The sequence below is a fragment of the Pipra filicauda genome, unplaced genomic scaffold (genome assembly GCF_003945595.2).
Source record: "Pipra filicauda isolate LSUMZ 115617 unplaced genomic scaffold, ASM394559v2 scaffold137_size4652046_pilon, whole genome shotgun sequence".
NCBI classification, from domain to species: Eukaryota; Metazoa; Chordata; class Aves; order Passeriformes; family Pipridae; genus Pipra; species Pipra filicauda.
The window spans coordinates 1816977-1838979 of NW_024103851.1; the positions used below are offsets into that span (position 1 = coordinate 1816977).

The 22003-nt window shown below is 37.6% G+C and overlaps 1 protein-coding gene across 2 annotated transcripts in view; it reads left to right on the forward strand.

Moving 5' to 3' along the window:
• The window catches only part of TPK1 (thiamin pyrophosphokinase 1), a 306395-nt gene that overhangs the window by 41040 nt on the left and 243352 nt on the right, over positions 1–22003 (forward strand). The window contains exon 2 of one of the 2 annotated variants that reach the window (XM_027715024.2): positions 14698–14772. The exons of the other annotated variant lie outside the window; for it this stretch is intronic. Within the exon in view, the coding sequence (XP_027570825.1) occupies positions 14698–14772 (75 nt within the window). The remainder of the gene's footprint in view (positions 1–14697; positions 14773–22003) is intronic. 2 annotated transcript variants of the gene reach the window in all.

The window sequence follows — 22003 nt, forward strand, 5'->3', positions numbered from 1 at the left end:
GTGGTTGTAGTCAAGGAGTGTTAGAGAAGTGACCATGTAAAGAAACACTGATAAAATTTCCAAAGACACAGCAGAGCAATTGTCATACTGGGCACAAATTAGCATGAAACCATTATGGATTTATGCCTTGAAACAAAACTGTAATATGAGAGAGAAGTGATGCTGTCCTGAAATAAGCTACAAAAAACCACAGTGGGTTTGTCAGCTTTTTTTTTTTTTCTGACTAATTTGAACAGGCATTTCTGTGATTACAAGAAGTATAAAGGAAGAAAAAAAAATATACTCTTATTAAATTTAAATTATTTAATATTCCTCTTGACCAGTTGCTTATAAATTATGAATTACAAAATTTTTCAGGGTTGTAGCTGTAGCAAAATCTCAAATTATTATAACCCCAGTTTGGCATCTTCTGTTCTTTGTCTGACACATTGTACTTGGAAAAGTAGTTTGATCTGTCCATTTTGAACTCATATTCTGTATAAAATTTACTACACTACTATTGAATTAAAAATATTTCATGTTTTTATTTGTTTGTTTTGACAGTTCATTTTTGTTTATGCTTCTCTCCTTTATGTACAAAATTGATTGTCCTTACACTTTTTGCGTATACAAGCTGCTGCAGATCGATTTCTTTGGCGACTATTGCAATTTTTTTTAAAATACCAGTTCTGCAAATACTTAGGGTCTCTGTTTATTTAAAGTTAAAAGTCTGCAAGCGTGTTTTTTACTTCCTCTACTAACTGTGGCTCTGTTGATATCCTTTTTGGGCCAACTGATGTTTGGGGAAAAAACTGAGTAGTTTTGAAGCTGATGAGAGATACTTTTGACTTTGTGGGCCAGACACTGAAACTAAGCAGCTTTTTGGAGAATAGATAATAGTTTTAAGGTTGCAACCTTGAAAATACCTTTTTCTACATGCTAGGCTTATAGGCCTAATTTTTTTTTCATCCCCGTAATTCTAAGAAAGGAAAATACAGTACTACTTCCTCATTTTTAGCCTTTAATCCAGTGTGAAATTGGAAATGTTCATTAAAGCTTAACCTAAGTGACCAAGTGATATTTGAGAATAAAAGATATTAAAATGATTTCAGTTAACAGAGAAGAGGATCTCAGTATTTTCCTGAGTCCTTGGACTTACCACACAGAAGTGCTTTCCATGACAAAATTTAAAATCCGTAGGTAAGGCTGTTGTCACGTGCAGGAGCTGTTTTCCAGAGGAGGAATTACATAGAGTAAGAGAAACATTATTACAGGAAATTGGGGTCTTTTGTCAGCAAGAGAAGAGAAAAAAGTGTGATGACGCTGATTAAGGAGTTCTCCTGGTCAAACTCCAGTCTGTCCATTGCTATGTATCTTATTATTTCCTTTTTCTTCTGAAACGATGCTGTCTCATTTATTTGTGTATTTTGTTGTGTTTGTACATTGCAATGACCTCTGTGATGACCATCTCCCCAGTGGTCCCAAAAGTTAATTTTTTAAGCAACTAGATCAATGTAAGGCAGAAATTCTTCAGATCTGTCTCATGAGTTTCTAGTCTGTGCTCCTACTCCCATGCAGAAACCTTCCAATTTCAGATGGACTGTGTCTGGTTTTGCTACAGTGGGTATTGGTGGAGTCTGAAATTTACAGCTTAGCTGGGAAGAAAACCCTGGGGAGATAATTTCAGGCTCTTAACTTATTCACTAGAGAGTGCTGCTTCTCATACAAATTGCTACAAATCTCTGTACTTAGTGAGGCCAACTGTGAAATGAGAATAATAATGCTTATGCACCTTTGTAAAGTGGAAATTTAAGTTCAGAGCATTATTATTATTAATAACCACATTTTCCACATAGGGTAATGAAGAAGAGAGAGGCATAGTTCCTTTTCTTAGTATCTTCTCCCAAAATGTATTAACTTGCTGGCCGGGGTGGGTTTTCTGTGCCTCTCTGGACCTGACAAACAGCCGATAAAAGTCTTTTACAGCTAATGTTTAGTCTGCATAAATTACGCTTTTAGATATTCAGCCATAATTTCCTCTATAAGTTAACCCAAGTGTTGTTTAATACAGAAAAAAGTGATTGTTAGGATAGAAACCATTTAAGTTTTTAAGGAAACTTTTATTTTAAGGGGGTGGCTGTAGACTAACTGTCAGATGATCAGCAGTTCTATAAATTGAACTAATATGTTAGTCCATGAAGCAGATGAAGAAAGCCAAAGGTTTCCTCATGCAATCATACTACAAAAATCCTTAGATTAAGAAACAGTAATAAACATGGTATTGTTTTAATCACCCTCGTTTTAAGCCTTTAGGAGTTGCATTTTCAAGGATAACTCCTTTGCTGTAAAGTCCAGAAAATAACTTTAAAAGTAGGAAAGTCATTGGTAAAACTGTACCTGGGATTTTTTTAACACTGAAAATGGCAAAAGCCATTGATTTTGAAATCTGTCAAGCCTTTGAAGCACTGTAAGCAGTTGTCTGTTAAATTCAGTTTCTGGTTGAAAGTACCAATATGATTCAGATTGCACTCGGTTTTATGAATTGGTCTTGTGCTCCCTAGGATGCTGATTTGGCAGAGGTTCTGGTGGAAGACCTAAGCACTGTTAAAATGGAAGCAAATGCGTAGTTCCCCTGGAGTGGATAAGGTGGTTTTAAGGTTTAAATCTAAACCTACACTACCGTGCTGTTTTGGTGGATTTTGTGGAGTGTGTCACTGGTGTCTCAAACTGGGTGTGCTGTGTGTTAAAGGTGTTTGTAAAGCGCAGCACTTAATCAGTGAGCTCTTGATACTTCTTTCTCAGTATCATTCTGCTTGATGCTCTGAGGCCGTGTGGACAGCTGTGCACACTCAAAAGGCAAAGAGACTTTAGAAGAAAAATATTGAAAGAAGCTGTAGAGAAAGGCAGTTCTCTGCAGACTTTTTGGAGGATCACAAAAAGCCATGGTTAATTTGGATGGAATAGCAGTGTAAGCACTAGAATATGCATTGAGGTCCACTTTAAATAGTCAAATAAACCAAAAGAAATCAGGATGAAATTATTTTATGATAGTCTTTATATTCACTGCAGGAGAAGCAATAAAGTTATTTATATTACAAAGTTGTGTATAAGGAACCTAAATTAGGTCTCAGTAAGAGATATTGCTTATTTAAAAAGTGATGTTCACTAAGGCAGTCATATTACTTTTCTGCTGTATGGATTTATGGTTTTGAAATGGTTATGCCCCATAACTCTTAATTAAGCTTGACAGTTTCAGCATTGAAATTGAAGTAGCTGGTTGGAAAGACAGTCTGCAAACAAGGGCCTCTGTTAATGGTCCCAGAGCTGGTCTTTGTTTACAGGCTTGACTGTATTGTAAAATAAGGAAGAAAGTAACAGTTATCTTTAATTATACATCATCTGCAGCGTGTCAAAACAAGGACTATAAACAAGCACAAGTGGCTTATAATAAAAGCAGTTATCATAGACTTTGCGTAGTGACTAAACCTACCAAACTTTATTGGTGTGACAGGTATCTTACGGGAACAGTTTGTCATAATGATTTGGATGGTCTGCTTGAGTAAGTATTCTAGGTACAGACATGACCTACTTTTTTGTGAGCCTGTATTTGCTGAAAATGGTGTCCTGTTCTGCCCGACTACAGTGATCCCAATAATGCTGTCAGACCATTTACTTGCAATGGGCTTTTTCAATTTTCTTGAAAAGTTATATGAAGGATGGACAGCTCCCATTCCAAAATTTTCAACATTAAGTAATTTTTTTTATATCTCTGGAAGAAACATCAATATTTTGGTAGTGTTCTCGATTTGTTTCTTTATCACCCAGTGGTTTTATTCCAAGGCACAGGTTTTGGGCAGTTCCTGGTTTTAGTAAGCTTATTGGAACTATTCAGTCCATAGAACGTTGTCTTATTTTTCTGCCAGATGCAACACAATGACATATTACAGAATAAAATCTGAAGAGGAACTTCATCCAGGTTACATAAAAGTTCTTTACCTGACTGGTAATGTAATACAATTTTCATTGCCTTTGTGGGTTTTATCTTTCTTTTTGTTTATTTTACCTTGTTTTCTCTAAGTGTAGATTTATCTATTTATAAAATACATAGAAGTAGGTCTTAAAAATGTTTTTCTAAAAAAGAAGCCAGTGGCAGATGTAAAGTTATAGAATGTCTTAAAACAGGTAGCAGAGCTGAGCTGCCTTCATTAGGTAAAAAAAAATCAACTCTAGAAATAATAGAGTGAAGCTCATGAAAACAGAAGTAATACTTTTAGAAGTGAAACGTTTGTGAATGTTGGAAAATTACAGTCATTGCCACTCCTTCCTATGTCTGTTAAAAGAATCCTCATTATAATAGTGGACGAGGTTCCCCTCCTCATTACTCTTTACCAGAATCTTATTCTGGAGGCCTGAATGCCCTCCCATGGCCACCACTGCTTATGTGGGCTGTTGTTCTGACCACCATGAAAACCCCTTTTACCCTTCTAAACCTTCTGGATGGCATTCCAGTCCTTTTATCAGATCCACTCCCTTAAAAGTACAGAAGAATCTACTTTGGGAAAAGAGCAAGACTGAAAAGGTAGTATGGGCATGAATGTCCTCCCTGGCATTCAGCCCAAAGAGGCTTGAGGTGTTGCAGAATCCAGTGGGAGTCAATGGGAGTTTACTTGTCAGTCTCACCCATTATATCTGAGGAGTAAATAGTTGATAGTTGCAGAGGTCGCTTACAGTTTACTCAACTTTTTTTAAACTCCAGAGTCCATGGTAGCCTGGTTTCAACACTATGTGCAGTTAAGGAAGAGCTTAATTAGTACGTGAGTGCAGGACAGTAGAAGATATTGTATTTCATTAGGATGGCTGAAGGGAAATAGGGAAACAGAAGTCTGTAAATTATCCAAACTAGAGTTTGGCCAGAAGCCATCTGTGATTTTTAATGTTTCTTATAATATCAGGCTGAGAACCAGAAAGGAATTTTTGTTTTTCCATATTGGCTCATTTGCTGACTAGGAATGTGATCTTCCTGCAGTCACATAATGCTTATTTTCCTTTTTCTAGAAATGTGACATTACTGTCTGCCCTTACAACATTATAATGGAGTTTAGCCCTTGGGCTATCAGCAAATGTGTGTATGACTTTTAGCCACAGCATACTGGTCCTGAGCATGACCATGTTTATACAGGGCAGAGGGAGAATTTGTATACAAAGAGCACAATTCATCTTAATATGTGTACTAAGAAGGAATCAAGCTGAGCTTGTCAGTGGGAATACTATGAGCAGTGGGAAGAATGAAGCATCTAAAATCCTACTGTCTTAGATTTGGACATCTTATGCCGTACTGCAGAAAGTTATTCCCTCCTTTTGTGACTGCGAGTGCCAAGTCTTCTGAAGATAGTGAGAGAACCACTCTTCCTGCCTGAAAAATATCCTACAAAACCAAAGGTTTCACTTTTCTCTGAAAGCACATTACACATTAGGAAGGAGGTAAGAGTGGATATAATGTTCCTGTGATACTGTGATGAAGTAATTGAAGGATTTATTCAAAGTGGGAAAGAGAGTTTGAGTAAGTAAATGTTGGAGTACAAACTGTATTCAGGTCAGTGGACTGTAGAATTGGACTTCCACATGCTACTCCTGTTTAACTGTTTTATGAAAATAATTCCATTAGTATATTTAATTTTGGAGCAGGGAGGAAAGAATCTGCTTCCCCAAAAATAGTGTCATGCATGGGGAAGAGAGTGCTGTCTTGATTGAATTTGGATGTAAATTCCCTCTGACAGAGAGAGAACCTGAATATGGGTCATCAGCCTCCTGAGGGAGCGCTCTAACTATCCATGCTGATAAAAGGTATAGCTCCTTCCCAGTTTTTAAAAAGGAGATGGCTGACACTGTGAAGCTGTATCCAATAGGTATGCTCTGAAAAGAGCTACTTCAAATGTGTCCTTCAAATGAGATCACTAGGGAAATGTCTAGTTGGTGGATAGGAGTGGTATTTTGACATCAAAGGAAGCATGAGGTTCTGTCAGCCTCTTAAGGTGCATCTTGGTGCAAATAGAAATCAGACTTTTATGTACACAGGAAATGTTAGTGCCAGTAACTGAAGTGTCAGTGGAGTGCTTGGTGGTTTTAAGTGCTGAACAGTCAGGCACTTATGTGTTCCCATGGATCTTACTTTCTGGTCAGTACTCTAATATGTGAATCATTAGATACCTATTAAATTTTGTTAATCCTATTGAAAATGCCCAAAGATATTTGTTGACCATAGATAGGTGAAATAAGATGGCATTATACTGTTTGCTGAGCTGAATGTTTGCCAAGGGTATTGTGCTTTATACCAATTTACCCAAAGAGACTACTGACATCTGCCTTCTCTGCCTTGTGATTCCTTGAAGTCACCTTGCTCCTGCAGTGTGCAGATTGAGCTGATGATACCGACTGCCAGGGGAGCTTGTATGCCTAATTCTATCCTTATAAATAGAGACATCCCAGATAACAAGTATTGTTAGCATGAGACATTCAGACAATGTGATCCTGTGTTTTTAAAATGCAAGGAGGGCATTATATTAGACCTGGCTATTACACAGTTACAAAGTGAGCAACTGTCTTGGGTTTTCTTTTAAGGTTGGAACTTCCTTGAATAGTAATAGTCGTTTGGATGTCATTGAAGAGGTTGGTCAGCGATTCTTAAAGTTTTTTGAAAGTGAAGTTATTCCAATATCTTTCTGAGGAAAAAAAAAGTTAAGACTAGAACCTACTGTTATCTAGTAATCTTTGTTTATTTTTCAATTATTTTATTATTCAGAAGATAAAATGGAAATTTCATAGATTTTCCTCCAGATTCACTTTTATTTTCACTTTGATGTAGATTTACACTCCAGTCCTAATGCTCTGTGCCTAGAAATTTTACACACAAAAGTCAAATTTACCATTACACTATCAATATTTTTATAGCAAGCCTGTATGTCTAATTCTTGTCTCTTAAGGGCTTCCAATTGGTATCGAACTTAGACGGTGTAAAATGGGTACTGTTTCAGATGACGACTTACCTGTGAATAACGAAGCAAAATATTTTTTTTTTTTTACAAGGTAGTTGCAATGAAATTCATGTTCCTTTAAAGTTTACCTGAAGTATGAAACTTGTGTCAGATTCTGCAGCCTTGGGGACTAGAGTTCCCATTCTGCAGAAAACCGTATCAGAAATCTCTCTTTTTTTTTTTTTTTTTTTTTAAATGCTGGACAATTTGAGTCCAGTCTTGAAAACTGGGAGAATAACATCTCAGCTAAAGAAACTCTGCTCCTTCCAGCTAATTCTGACCTTTGTTGTGCTCAGATTGAAATGAAAGTCCTATTTGCACAAAGCAGAGAATGATGGATGTGTGGTCTGGCCACATCTCTGGAGACAGGGGTATGAGCTAACCTAACCCAAGGCTTTGCAGTGGCAAATGGTCCATCTGTCAGTGTGTCCCTCAAAGAGTCTGTTTTAGGGTTTCCATACCTTGCTACCTCCCCAAAGTGACTGGTTTCTCCATTGTGTTTATTTTCAAATGAGAGTTGATAATGGGGCATGAGCATCATTTCCATGTTTATAATAGTAAGAAGTATGACTGTTATGATTTCTATTTAAATAGACAAGTTCTCATGATTCAGCTGTTGAATGTTGCCCTCGAGAGTTGAAGTTTCTTTGTGATGCCGGACAATTTATCTAAAACTAAAGATTCACTCCTGGGAACTGTGTGATCTTATTCTGCTTGACCAGACTGAGATGTTTGACACATAAAGAGCAGAAGTCCCAAGCACTCAGATATGCAGCTATAGGAGTTAGTATGAAAACAAGTGTCCCATCAGACACTGAGATGAGAAATGCACCACTCACATTTTCCAGAGAAGCACCAGAATTAATTGATAAATTTCATTGCAAGGCATAACACCCTTCTAGGAGCAGCAGTGGTTGATGATGTGGGTGGGTTATCCCATGTGTATGTCCGTGTTTGTGACTTATTGTGTTAAATTAGTTGGTTTGAATTCATCCACATAAGTTCTGGTAGAGGGCTCTCCAGAGAGTAACATATTGCAGCTTTTCAATAAGACTGTTTGCACAAATCCCCTTTTCTTCCTACTCTTCTTACTGGAATTTGCCTAGAGAATTAAGAGCTGTAAAATCTTTAAAAATCAATAGAATTTACATGAAAAAATTAACACTAAAATGCATTGACAGGGATAACACTGCCTTTGCACAAAAATCAGTTGGGTATGCATATTTGATTTAGTCATTCAATAAGTTTGAGAACATGTTTGTAAGGTCTGTGATCCTTTTGCATAATTTGTGCTGGTTTATTATTGGAGTTGTCATTCTTATGAGGAAAATTAAATGGCTTGTTTGGAGGCTTGGGATTCAGTGTGGTAAAATGCAGCTACACAATGTTTTATAAGTAGTGCCTATAATTAATGCAATAGTCCTAGCTTAAATGTTTCTCTGAATTAAAGCTGACAACTACTTCGTTAGCAAGAGCACAGATGGAGGAAGTGAATTTTACTGACTTGACTTGAAAGAAAGTTCAAGAAAGAGAAGAGCAGAATGAAGAGAGTTTTTGTATAAGGTGCACTATTTGTTCTGTAAAATGCTTAAAAAGTAGCATCTTAGGATGTGATGTTAAGTGCTTTTTCATTTATAATGCCAATAAGCTCAAGTTTTGGGTTAACACCCCCCCACACTTTTCCTACCTGATAGACAGAAGTGTCAGTTTGTCTCTTAAGTATAACAATCTAAAGTTAGAGCCAAATTTTGATGAGTATGAGATTATGAAAGTGTCATGTAAATTAAACTGATCTAGTGGCATTAGTAATATTATTTTGGTAAAGACATTGGTTAAAAAATAAAAACAAAAAAAATTGATAAGCCACAAGCTATGTGGCTATTGGCATACTTACTTTAGCATTTTGGTTTGGATCAAGAATATGATTTTGAAGCAAGTGTCCTGATCCTGCCTATTTACTGTGGTTTGCTTTACATGCAGAGTGGCTTTGGAATATATAAGCTAATTTCCTTCTGGCTGAAAGAAAAATGTGCTCCAGGAGCATACATAATGCTCTCCTGATGCTAATGGATATTTCGTCTACAGAACCAGACCAACCTTAAACCTGAAGTAGCCTCTCTCCCTCTCTTTCTTCCCAAAACATGTGTAGTGTGAATATCATGCCTTCAGCATTAACAGTTTTGGTCTGTAGACCTGATTTTGTTCTACCATGCTGCTTGCTAAGGTAGACCCAGATAATGGGTCTACCCAGATAATGGCTCATAGTCAACAAGTTAAGATATTAATTGATAAAACCAGAATCTTGTCTTGTGAGGCAGAAGTCAGCTTTCAAGAATTGCTACACTAGCAAGTAAATTGCCTGTTAGGAATTGTATCTGTGTAGCAGGTAGGAAACTACAGGTGCTGAGTTTCAACATTTAAAAAATAGAAAGCAAACAGCACATTGAAGAAACCCCTTCAGGAAACGGGGGATGCTCCTTAGTCTGATGGACTCATTTCTCCTTAGTTTCTGTCTTACTTCATTTCTGGTGGGGAGACTGTTTGAGTCTGTTCGGGAAGTGGATGGTAGCCCTTAATAAAACCCCTGAATGAAATGGTCCATTTCAATAAGTTGGCCAAGTAGCTCTTTCCAGAGCATCACTTTTGGACTTAGCACTGGGAGACAGGTGCTTACTTGGCAGAAAAGGGTGTAGATTTGCTGCTGATCCCCCAAACTCTTTTATTTTAGTTTTAAAATCCCAAGTCACTTCAGTAACTTTGATCTGTAGCAATAGCCTTATCTATCGTTGCTGTAATTCTGCAGGAAGATTACTTTGTTATCTTCGCTGGTTTTATGAACTACTTTCTTTAGGGTTTATTATGATGGTCTCCCACTAAATATAGCTTATGTGGAATTCTTAGAATCACATATTAATTCTTCTGCAGCAGAAGAAACTTCAACTGCCATAAAAAGAGCTACCTTAACCTGTTGCTCTGCTGTCCTATCAGTCAATTTTGAAATTGTGAAAAAATGCCTTGTCCCTTCCCAAATACTCTGACATTTAAGTAGGCAGTGACTGTTCGTTTAAAAAATTAATCTGAGGGGTAGGAATTTCCTGAATATGATATGGTACTGGAAACCAAATATTTTTATTTTTTTTAATATCATGGTATAGATATCTGTAGATTGATGTGAGAGCAGCAACAACAACAAAGGAAATTTTCAGTGAGATCATTCAGAGTTTTTCCCTCTCAAAGCTGTTTTATATTTGGACTTCCACTTATGTGATTAGGAATATGTGTGACTGCAATATGTTTTCAATGGATCTTAGTATCTTTGTTATCTAGATGTATTTCTATCAGTACAGAAATTTTCTGGAAACTGAAACTATCTTCCAGCTTTCATCTCTGCCCCCATATTACCTGTCCCTTTCTTACTTCTTCCTCTGTACTAAACCTGCCTCTTTGTAGATGTTTGATAGATCACTGGAAAGGAAAGGAATCACTCCTCTTCAGGCAAGCAGTAAAACACAAATACCAAAACCAAACCAAAACATTAACCGCTTAGTGTAAGCCCTTTTCTGTGGTTGAAGCTCTGACTTTGAAGTCATATTTGGTTAGTAACTTGAGGCATGCCTGTATCTTATCATAGCGTATCCCCCATTGTATATTACTGCTTACATAATTTCACAAAGACAGGGAATAGTAGTGATCTTTCCCAAAGGCCCCCTTGTTTGAAGCACTGAAAGCTTTTTTTTCCCTCTTGGAAAATTCAATAGCCAAGAACCTCACAGTATGTGGGATAACTCCTAGCAATATTATTCTAACACTGAAAGGAAGCAGAGGAGCGGTATGTATTATTTTACTGGCTATCAGAGAAAAGGTTGTCTTTAAAAATATATATGCCTTTTGCATATGCTTTGTGACAGACATACAGCCTGAAGACTGGCATATGACAAGGGGAAATCAATAAAAAACACATAATGATATTATAAATATTTATAGAATAGCTAGATGAGTATAACATGACAGGGAGAAGTCAAGCAGGCTTTTAGAATAGCAGAACTGTGCTCTAAAATATATTGGAATTTTTCTGGGTGAGTTACAATGGGGTAAAAAGGCGTTGCATAGGCTGTCAGGGACATTCACAACACTTTTGATTAAAGTAATTTCTAAGCAACCATGAGAAAAGCTTCATCAAAGAAGTGCAGCTAAATAAAAGTTGGAAAGCAGAGAAGGGAAAAAGTTTTCAGAAGGGATGACGTATTCACAGAGCGTCCCAGTAGAAACCTGTAGGGATTGATGATTGATTGATTTGTAACCTCAGAAATTAGGGAAAGGGTTCTCTGTGTTTCAAGCAGGATTAAAAATGATACAGCTTTATCCAAAGACTAGGAATTTTCCAAGTCTGCTAAAAGACTTTTTTAACTATCTTTTTGCATGTAACTGCCTATTGATGTAGTTTTGTATCTGTTAATACATACATATGTAGCTTGGGCCTGTAAGACTTCAAGGTTTATAAGCAGCCAATAGAAAAACAAGATGAGAAACAAATTTAGTTCCATAAATGAAAGTAAAATTTTCCTATAGTCATCCTCCTGTCCTGTAGAAATCAGCCTTAGTGCACGGCTAATTCATCTACAGGAGGACTTTGACTGGGAATTGGCTCCATTTGTTCTCTGTGTTGATGTAAACATCAAGAATAAACTGGAGGTTTTGTACAGAGAAATTTATTCTTTTCTGCTTGAGCTGCAGATGGTTGAATTTGCTCAGTCTGCAAAAGCTGCAAAAATACATAGGGAAAAGAAAGTTATACTAAAAATGGAAGAAACTATGCAAAAGACAGCAAAAGAATAGCTTGTTCTGCCTTTATCAAAGGCCCGCAAAAGCTTCTTCAGTGGAGATATCCATGTCTGGGGAAAGGTTATTTTTGCTGCTGAATTCTTGCTTATAGAATCCTCTTTCCCTTTAATCCAAACAGAGCACAATGTCATTAATGGTTGGGTCAGGGTGCTAATTATCTTTGTGAAAAATGGATGGGCAGACAATCAGGAGATAGATGCTTCCTAATTTGTTAAGGGCTTTTAAAGATAAATGGCCTTGAAGTAGATTTGTTTTCAAATGAATAGCCAGTAGAGTGCTCAGAGCAGTGGCACAGTGAGCTCTCATCAGTTTTTCTCAGAGTGATGAATGTTGCATATTCTGTCTGCTGACGTGGTCTTTGCCTTCAGATGTCCCAATTTATTAACAGTTTTTTAGGGCAATGGTGGTAAATTACTGCAGCTCAATTTTATTACTGTTTTACATCTACCGAGGACTGAGCCCTGTGTGCAGCTTTATATTAACTCAGCAAGCACCATTAAAATATTGACATTTAGGCTCATTTTGGTAGCATTAATCGTAGCATTAATCATAGCATTTTATCATGCGTTAATTGCATGAAATGACTGGTTTGAAATAACTGGAATGTTTACTTTTCTTAAAGCAGGAGAAACAATAATTTCCATTTCTCCACTTTTTCAACGTATAACTGTGCTTTAGAAAACTCAAACAAACAACAAACAACCCAAAACTCACAACCTGCCTGCTTCTGATTGTGTGTGTTGGGGGCATCTTCTTCTTAGCTTCCTTGCAACAACTGAACATGTAAGAGCCAGAAGCTCTTACGGGCCTCACTGGAAGCTCTTGGAAGTGTCATCTCTGAAAATCGGCCTCTGAAGTCTCAGTGTGAGTACCCACAGACAGGCCTTGGCTTCAAAAATGTACCTCAATGTATATAACAAGAGTACTCCTGATTTGCAAAAAATGCTGAAAATCTACAGCATTTTCATATGTTGATACAGCTTAAGGCACAGAAATGCCTTTTGTTATTCACCAGCAGGAATAGCCTTACAGCACCCATGCATATTTGTATTACCCTATCAGTAAAAGAACCTGTGATATTTGCTGGCTCTTTTCAGTGGAGGGCATCACTAGATGATTATGTTTAATATAAGGAGCTGGCAGCCTCTCTCACTTAACAATCATTAGGAGATCTGCTGTGGAGGTCCCATTTTGTGAGGCAGTTGGAAATTGGCACTTAGTTTAGATGTATTGTTTTCTACCTTTCTCCTAAAGTTCAAGGACAAGGCAAAACTGTTCGGACTACACAAAGAAAAATGTTTTTTCACTTTCCTTTGTTTACTTGCTCCTCTGACCTCTCTGTTTATTCCCTACGAAAATTTATTCCCCACATAAATTTATTCCCCCATATGTACATGAATTAAAAGGAAGTGTGGACCATGTCAGGAAAAATGAAAGTGGAAGGCATGAGGGGAGGTATTTCGAAGCACCATGCAGAAGATAGCTATGATAATCATGCAGACTTTTTGTGGGGTAAAAATTATCTAGGTCGTTATGTTTCTCTTGATACTTATGAAAGAGGACAATACCGTTACTTCTGTTCTAGGGAACTGAGGCATAGAATGGGTCAATGGGGAAACCCTAAATCACTCAAAAGGCAAAATGCAGAATAGTGGTATCCCAGTCACTAACCTTCACTTCCTGCTCCTAACCATGCGTTTAATTAATTATTTTAAATACTGCTTCTCCCAACTCTCACCCTAAGATGTTCCTACGTCTTCAGGACTTTGACCACCTGTTATTTTCCCTGGTAACATCATATGGCTTAAGCCACAGCTTCATTTGTAGCCTTCTGCCTCCTGCTATACAGGATCTTCTCAAAAGCTTAAAAGACTTTCTAGTGATAGAGGTTTTCTTTTTTCAATTACAGTGGCTTCAAATGACCAAATAATACTTCATTAACCTGATTGCCTAAGGATATCAAGCTCCAGAGGAAACTTGTATTCCTGTATGATTGGCAAGATAATTAGGAAGTGAAATAATGCAAATCCCACCACAGGCAGCTGTCAAAAGATTTATGTATTTACTCTTTGAATTCAAAGTGTGTCATATCATAAATCCTTTTTTTCTTTTAAGGCTTTTATATCTGTGAGTTTATTATCGACCTTCACAATGCACATTTTGCTGGGGCAGGAGGCTTTATGAGCTCAATCAAGTTGGGCTGGTAAATCCACCGAGATTTTTAATCTGCAGTATCACCTAGATAACACAGGTTCAAGTACACTTTTTCTCTTACTAGCTTTTGATTTGAAGCTCCTGGGTCATGGGCTTTCATTCTGTATTTAGAAAGTATCTACCAGAGTGGATCAACCAAAATTAGAGCTTTTATGTGATATTAAAACACAGGCAAAGAAGCCACTGATGGCTGCAAGAGTTCTTCATTGTCCAGGAGGGTGGAATATTGGATGTAGATTAGGGACATCTTCATATGAAGTCACCTACCGCCTTCCCTGTTAATAGAGGGTAGGGTGAAGCTCATGTCAGTATTCGTTGCATCTAGGCAGCAGCAGCAGCAAGTGGGAGATTAAATGAGAGAGCTGTATAGATATGGGGTCCTGTTGAGGGTGGCCTTCAGTAAGTAAAAGTCACTTATAAATTAAAGGTTTAATAAAACCCTACCAAGTAAAAGGTATCTAATGAAGTTCTGACAGCTTCTCTATCTGAAAATGGTAAAACCTAAGAAGCAAGGAAATTTGTGGAGTTGGTCTAAGGTGGTTGCATCAAAATTAATCTGGCAAAAGGAAAATAAAAAAAAGGATAAAAAAATCAATAGTCTTGCTAATGAGAATCAACATTTATCTTACAGGAAACCTGAAGTTTTGCCTTCTGATTCTGAACCAGCCTTTAAACAAAGGTCATTTCCATTGTCTGTGGAGCAAAGGTAATAATAACTTACATACATCTTCATTTGCTTATTTACTTAGCTGCTACCTGGCTAATGTACTTCATGTCTGCTGAATTGCAGTGTGGCAATTTCCTCTTTGCTAGAGCAACCTTCTGATGAGGGCGTAAATTGGCAGAATATGTCCCTTGTTGCTGAATGCAGCAAACGGGCTGATTATGCAAATTTTGCATCTCTGCATTGCATACGTCAGTGGGAAGTTTATGGACTGATCTATATAAGACCAGCTTTTCATAGGCAGCTTAGGAGCGATCATTGTTTTGCTGACAAAGTGCAGCAGATCAATGGTGCATTTAAGAGTCTGGAAGCAAGCATTCCTTTAAAGGTCATAAGTGAAATGTTTTAATTTTAATCAAAATAAAATGAACCGTGTAGATATTAAGTTGTGAAAGCGGTGGGAATTTGCGTGCTTGTCAGAAATATGCAAATCAGATTTCACTACCCCTTTGTTAAATATGCACAGTGCTAATCATCATCTCTGGTATGATAGCTTCAGATTTACTGACATTTTGTGGAGATATGTAAATCTCTACAAGCTTGGAACTATTAATTCCTCCAGTGCAGGAATGTAGTCCTTCAGAAGCTTTCTGAAAAGCCACAGGAACTGTCTCCAACTTGTTACCAGGATGTGAACCTTGCAGAGATTCCTCTTAACTGACTGAGGAAGATAGAGCTATTTGATTTCACCATAGGCATAAGGACAGGCAGGGGGTAGCTGTGCAGTTGAAAGGAATTGGAATAAGTGGCAGGATGTATTTGTATCACTTAATTCCAGTAAACACAAATTAGGTGCCTATATAGCCAGACAAGTGAGAAAAAAAGGGAGAGAGCTGCACTAGATGATTCAAAGCATCTGAAGAAGTGCTATACCCCAAATGGGCTCGCTTTCATTTGCATAATCAGCAAGAAAGGGAAGTAGAAGGGCTGTCAAGTTATTTTATAGATGTGATTCTACTTATTTTTGCATTTAAAAAGATACACTGAGAGACCTGTTCTGTATTAAGTAATGAAGGAAAGAAGGTGAAATATTTTGATCTTATTTCTTTGTCCCACCTTTCCTGTTTTGAGAGTTGAGGTTAAAAAAAGAGACAGCAAATCAGACATGCACAGTTAATGGCAGTATTTGGTGTGCTGTAGTACCTTGCATGTGTTTGTGCTGTGTTCTGTTAATCAGACTATGTTTTTGTCTGTCCTTTAGAATTTTTAAGTCTTCCTCTTTTGATCTAACCTTCTGGCATGGAGTGCTTCTAACTGTTAACACTAATGGTCTCTTAACTGTAGTGCTTCTGTAAAGGCTTGGGATAAGAAGCTGAATAAAATCGAGTAGACCTAAGACTGCTTTGTGTGAAACTACCTCAATGGGTTCCTGTTCTCTGAGCATAATTGCGTGTACAGTGATTATTGGTGCTGTGAATAGTGTCCCAAAGAGTTTGTGAGACTTAGGAGCAGAAGTCCTATTTAAGCTAATAAGACTTCAGCTGGTAGATTACTTTCGGAAATAGGTGGATATTTTCTATCTAAGTAAAATGACAGGAAGGTGGTGACATAGTGGACCTGAAATGTTTTTCTTCAAAGCATCTTCAGTAAACCTTAGTGAATTCAGGACAAGGTTTTGGCAATACCTGGCTTACAATTCTAGTGGACTGCTGTAGATATCAGCAATCTTCTGGATCCTACTTCTGAAAGAGTTTCAACACAGAGACTGTTGCAGGACTAGGAGAACCTGGGGAGTTTGGTATGGAAACTGAAAGAATTTCTGAAAGAATGAAACATCCTTAGAAACTGTGCTTGATGACCAACTGTATATGTTTGAGATCTCATAAATGAGTGATGAGAAGGAAAAAATGGGGCAGTTAATCCACAGAATATTGCCAGCTACACAAATGAAGGGGAAAAGGGAGAGAAAAATAGAAAGGAAGAAAAAGAAAATAAAATATTGTCCATCTTCTCTAAGCTACAGCAATCTTGGCTGTTACACTGAGTACAGAATGTGTTATTTTCAAGTAGATTGTGTCCTGTCAAAATAATTCATTTCATTAGCCTTGTCAGTTTAGCGTCAAGTAAAATTGAAGGTGTGATTGATATGTCCTGAGTTTGAAAAAAAATCGCATCGATAAGTGTGGCTATTCTAGGCTGAAATCATCCCAGGTGTAACTCCTCTTGACCTCAAGAAGAAGTGGTTGCAGCTAATTAGCCTTTGTCTTATTACAGACTTGTGAGAAATCTATTTTTACTGACATACTTTTGAAAAGAAGTATTTCAGTCTGTACAAGTTTGCATGAACTTCCTTCCCTGTGCTTTGTGAAGGACACTGATCAGTTTTCATCACTTCCAGAGGACATCTTTTACCACTCTTACCATACAAGCAGGGTAAGTGAAAATAGCGAGTTAGTACAAGTCAAAGACTATATGATTTTAGTTTATTTTATTCACTATGTAGTAAATCAATCTAGAACATGTCCCCTTTGTGTTAGGTACAGTCATGCAGTATTAGTGCTGTCCCAAAGGATGAAATTTCAGGATGAAATGTGGGAGAAGGGGTAGTTTTTCAAAGCAGGGTGAAGAATAACATGACAGAAAACACTGGTTGTTCCCTGAGGGATTTATTGGGTTGGGTATAGTGAGAAGGGGCAAAGCAAGTGGCAAGCAAAATTGAAGGGAATAGGTCAGTAAAGGGGAATAGGTAAGGGAAAAAGCTCTCACAGTAAGTGAAGCTGATATAAGGAGACTGAATATGGAAAAGTGAGGTGGATGCAGAGGGTTGGAAGTAGGCTATGAGTAAGCATAAGGCTGGGAACATCAGTCAGATTCATCAAAAGTGCTTTGACTGTAGCTGCTAATGCAGTGATTTTTACCTGAGGAAGTTGTATGGATTCCCTTGCAATCTTGATCCTAATTGTGGAAAATATATGGAAGAGTCAGGGTCCCGCTTTCCTCAGAGCTGCACATTTTTCTGTCTGTGAAGTCTCTGTAAGGAAGACTGAATCCAGTATGACCTTACCTTAACAACACCCTTACACTTTCTAAATTCCTGCTTATGTGAATTTTCTAGTCTCTAGGGCTACTTTGCAAGTGGTTTCACATGTAAATATATCTTTAACAGAAATTACTCTGAATCTAAAGTCTAAAGCTGTCTTTATGTTAAGTTTGAAAAGTACAGAAGCCCAGGCTTTAGTGGCTGAAAACAGAATGGGCTTTCTGGAGAGTTAAATGAAAGTTCCTGAGGCTTTGATTCTGCTCTTTAAAATCTCATTAATCAGAAATGCAATGACTTACTTATGCCAAGAATTTCACCAATGTCTAGTGATTGCAAGTACTTCTGTTTTTTGATGTCTCCCTAGGGAAGAGGCAGAATTATTGTAGTGCTGAGAAATTACCTCTGTAAAATTGTCTCAAGTTCAGGACCTGAAAGTTGTTTCCTGTTTCTGAAAACATTGTTCCTACAAGCTACTCAAATGATCCAGAATTGTCTTCATGTCCTCACTTGATGATAGGATGTTAAATGACTGTACATTGTAGAGTACTTTCCTTTCTTAAATGTTGACAGTTACAGCTTTAAAGAGCAAGGAATTATGCTTTGAAAAATAAGATTATTATTTCAAGAATCAGAGTAAAATGGCAACATTCTACAGCAATCTGATGAAGTTGTGCTTTACAGTAAGAAAATGGGTCCGTGGATATTTTTCAGTTCTTTCAATGGTTGTGATACAGTGGCCACTGTGTCTTCCTCAAGAGGATTGTGATCTTTTTCTGCAAATAAAGATGTTCCATGAAAGCTTTTAATCAAACAGAACATGCTGAAGTAGTTTAAATATTAGCCATTTATACTACCAAATGCCCTTGGCTGATGTACTATACTAAACTACCAATATCCTTTTGGAACAGGCTGACTGAATCCTGACAAGGATTCAGTATTTAATGTTGGATAAGTAGATGAGAAGGAGACATCTGTGAAACCAGACTGCAAAAATATGTACCCTTCAGATGTACATTGCTAAAAAGTCCCTTTCATGGACCCTTCTTTTCAAGGAAGGAAGTCGGGGTCTAGCTATGTTTTCATGTGCTGCCCTACTGACAGCACCGACAGCCACTTCTCTATATGCATAGTATATAGTCATTTTATGACACTTTGTAGATTGTGATCATGGAGGAATTCCAGAAAGAGGAATGTTGCCCACCCTGGAGATTTCAGCTCTATATTTTAGGGGGGAGAATCTGAGTTAACAGAATGCATCCTTCTACACTACAGCAGCAGTGTAATAACTCAAATTCAAACTCTGTTAAATTGTCTTCATGTAAACTGTATTTCTTTACACTACTTCTGTTGTGATTGCTTATCCATACATTGAGGTTTTTTGCAAGTTTCCATCTCTATCAATACCCATATTGCAACAAAGTGTCTAGTGGATTTTAAATTGTATCTTGAATGTGAGGCAAATTTCCTATCAAGGTCAGCCTACTGTGTGGTGAAAATGCTGCTAATGAATGGATGGTTAGCACCTGGAGGTGACTTGCATTGCAAAATATCTCCTCTTATGAGTAATCAAGTTGGGAAAGGTGCTAATTTGTATCACCAATTTCAAAATCATCTCTGTTTGAATGCCACCTGCTCCCATTCATTTTATGTTCCATATGCTTTTGTCTGCAATCTAATTGATGACTGATATTTTGAATGTCTTCTGTTGAGGTCCAAGAGCTGTATGTAAAGGTAAATAAGATACAAGTGGTGATGTAAAGCTCAGGTAGATATATAGAGGGGATAGTAACAGATTACTTGGAACAGTTTTATTTTCTCAGAGCAGAGAAAAGGATATTGTAGTTTAATAACAGGAGGAAAATAACCTGACTTTCCCTGGTGCTATTTTTTCTTGTCCATAATTGATACCTTTTCCTCCATTGTCTTTAGTGGTTGAACTCACCTGCACTTCTGGAATTATTGGTATGTACAGCCATTCACTTGCCCTTTTACCTATCATCCACGAACTTGCCTTGTTGGTATATGGTGAGCTTTTTTCTCACCTTTTATTTTCATTTCTAGCCGAACTTACTTGTAGTATATCTCAAATTTGTACTGGACCCAGAATTGGCAGCTGGCATAAAACTTAAGGAAATTCAGAGCAGCTACTATTAATAAATAGGAAAATGTTCATAAAAATGGTGATTGGGATGTCGCATGGACTGGTATGCTTTATTGCACTTTCCAGCAGGCATCCAGACTAGCAGTAACTCTTACTGTGGGCCTCAGCAAAACTATTCTGTTCTTCCCTGAGAACAGAGGGACTATGTTCTATTAGATTCTGGATATGTCAAAATGAAGTTCATTTTTTCCACATTTGAATCAAAACACAAATATAATTTTTAGTTTGTATTCAGTAACTTAAATTAGCTGTTCCGTGCCACTCAATTTAGATTTTAAACAGCATTTTGTTGTGGTGGTGTGCCTGTTGTTGGACTGCACACAGTGAGTTAAGGTACTTCAACCACAAGAGTCTGAGAGAAGTTGTTTAAAGTGTTCTTAAGGGTAGGGAATCTATGATTTAAGAATATGAAAATCTGACCCTTTCTAGGGCTAGCTAGCCCCGTGCTTTAAGCTTGGAAATGAATCACAGAATCATTTAGCTTGAAAAATACCTCCAAGATTATTGAGTCTAACCTTTGACCAATCACCACCTTGTCAACTAGACCATGGCACTAAGTGCTACATCCCATCATTTCTTAAACACCTCCATGGACAGTGACTCCACCACCTCCCTGGGCAGTCCATTCCGATGCTTAACAACCCTTTCCATGAAGAAATTCCTCCTCATGTCCAACCTGAACCTCCCCTGGTGCAGCTTGAAGCTATGTCCTCTTATCCGGTCACTTGTTACCTTGGAGAAGAGACCAACGCCCACCTGGCTACAACCTCCTGTCAGGTAGAGAGTGATAAGGTCTCCCCTGAGCCTCCCTTTCTTCCGGCTAAACAACCACATCTCCCTCAGCTGCTTCTCATATGACCCTCCAGACCCTTCACCAGCTTCGTCGCCCTTCTCTGGACATGCTCCAGCATCTCAATGTCTTTCTTGAAGTGAAGGGCCCAGAGCTGGACACAGTACTCAAGGTGCAAAGTAGTATCTGGATCTTAGTACATGCGGTAGTTTGCATTAGCAGGGATTTTGGGAAGAGAGTTTTTCTAGACTTCGCTTTGCCTATGACTCAGTGTATAAGCTTGATGTCTACCAGATTTTCATTGTTGAACTGGAAGCTTTATATTTATCTTCATAAAACTAAGCTTAAAACTCCGGAAATATGGTAAATTTTCCTATTGGTGACTGTATATTGTTAGTGTGTGTCTGGTTCAGAATTGGGGCTCTTGAGAAACACAGCCTGGGTATGTGAACCTAGGAATTTGCAAAAGTGAGTCTCATTGATTTTTGTGAATTTTTAAATAGTTACTAGCAAAGCTGAGAACAGAGCTGATCTTCCAGGTCTTTTGGATAGTTCAAGTTTACTCACCATAGTAGAAACTGTGATAGAATGAGGTCTTTGGATAAAATTTGAGACATACTGGGCTATTTTTTTTGTTGGTGGTGATTTTAATTTTCTGCAAATCCAGCAACAGGAAATTCTGAGATCTAAAAGGATTTTTTGTTTGTTTAATGGATTTGAGATTTTTTTTAAAAAAAATTAAATAAAAAAGAGTAATTAAGATTCCCCTCTGTGATGCTTTGAAAAGCTAAACCCCGCTGAGCTGGAGTTCAGAGTAACAGAACAATAGAGAATTACTTTGAAGTACCAGTGAGAAGCATAACAGATGATTACAGCACAAGAAAAAAATGGGAGGTTATTAAAGTGCTTTTTCTATGAAGCCAGGATGCAAATCCCATTAGGGGAGTGCTGTTGTCACAAGATTTGCTCTGTAGATGCCTTTGATAGCATCGTGTTATATATCAGGTTACCATGATGTTTCCCAGAGGACTGTTGAAAGAAGGAGCTTTGGAAAATATTGTCGGGAGAATGCTTTGGAGCACCCCAAGCAGAAAGAGAAGCATAAGGCAATAGAAAAAAAAAAAGATTCATAGCTCATTTTGTTAGTATTCAACAAGAGAAATGGTACTGGGAATGAACCCAGGGATCAGGGGTGAATGCATGAGGTTAGCATAAGTAAGACTTGTGACAGAAAAGAGCAGGTTCTTAATCCCATAAAAGGAACACTCGGATTTTCACTGCC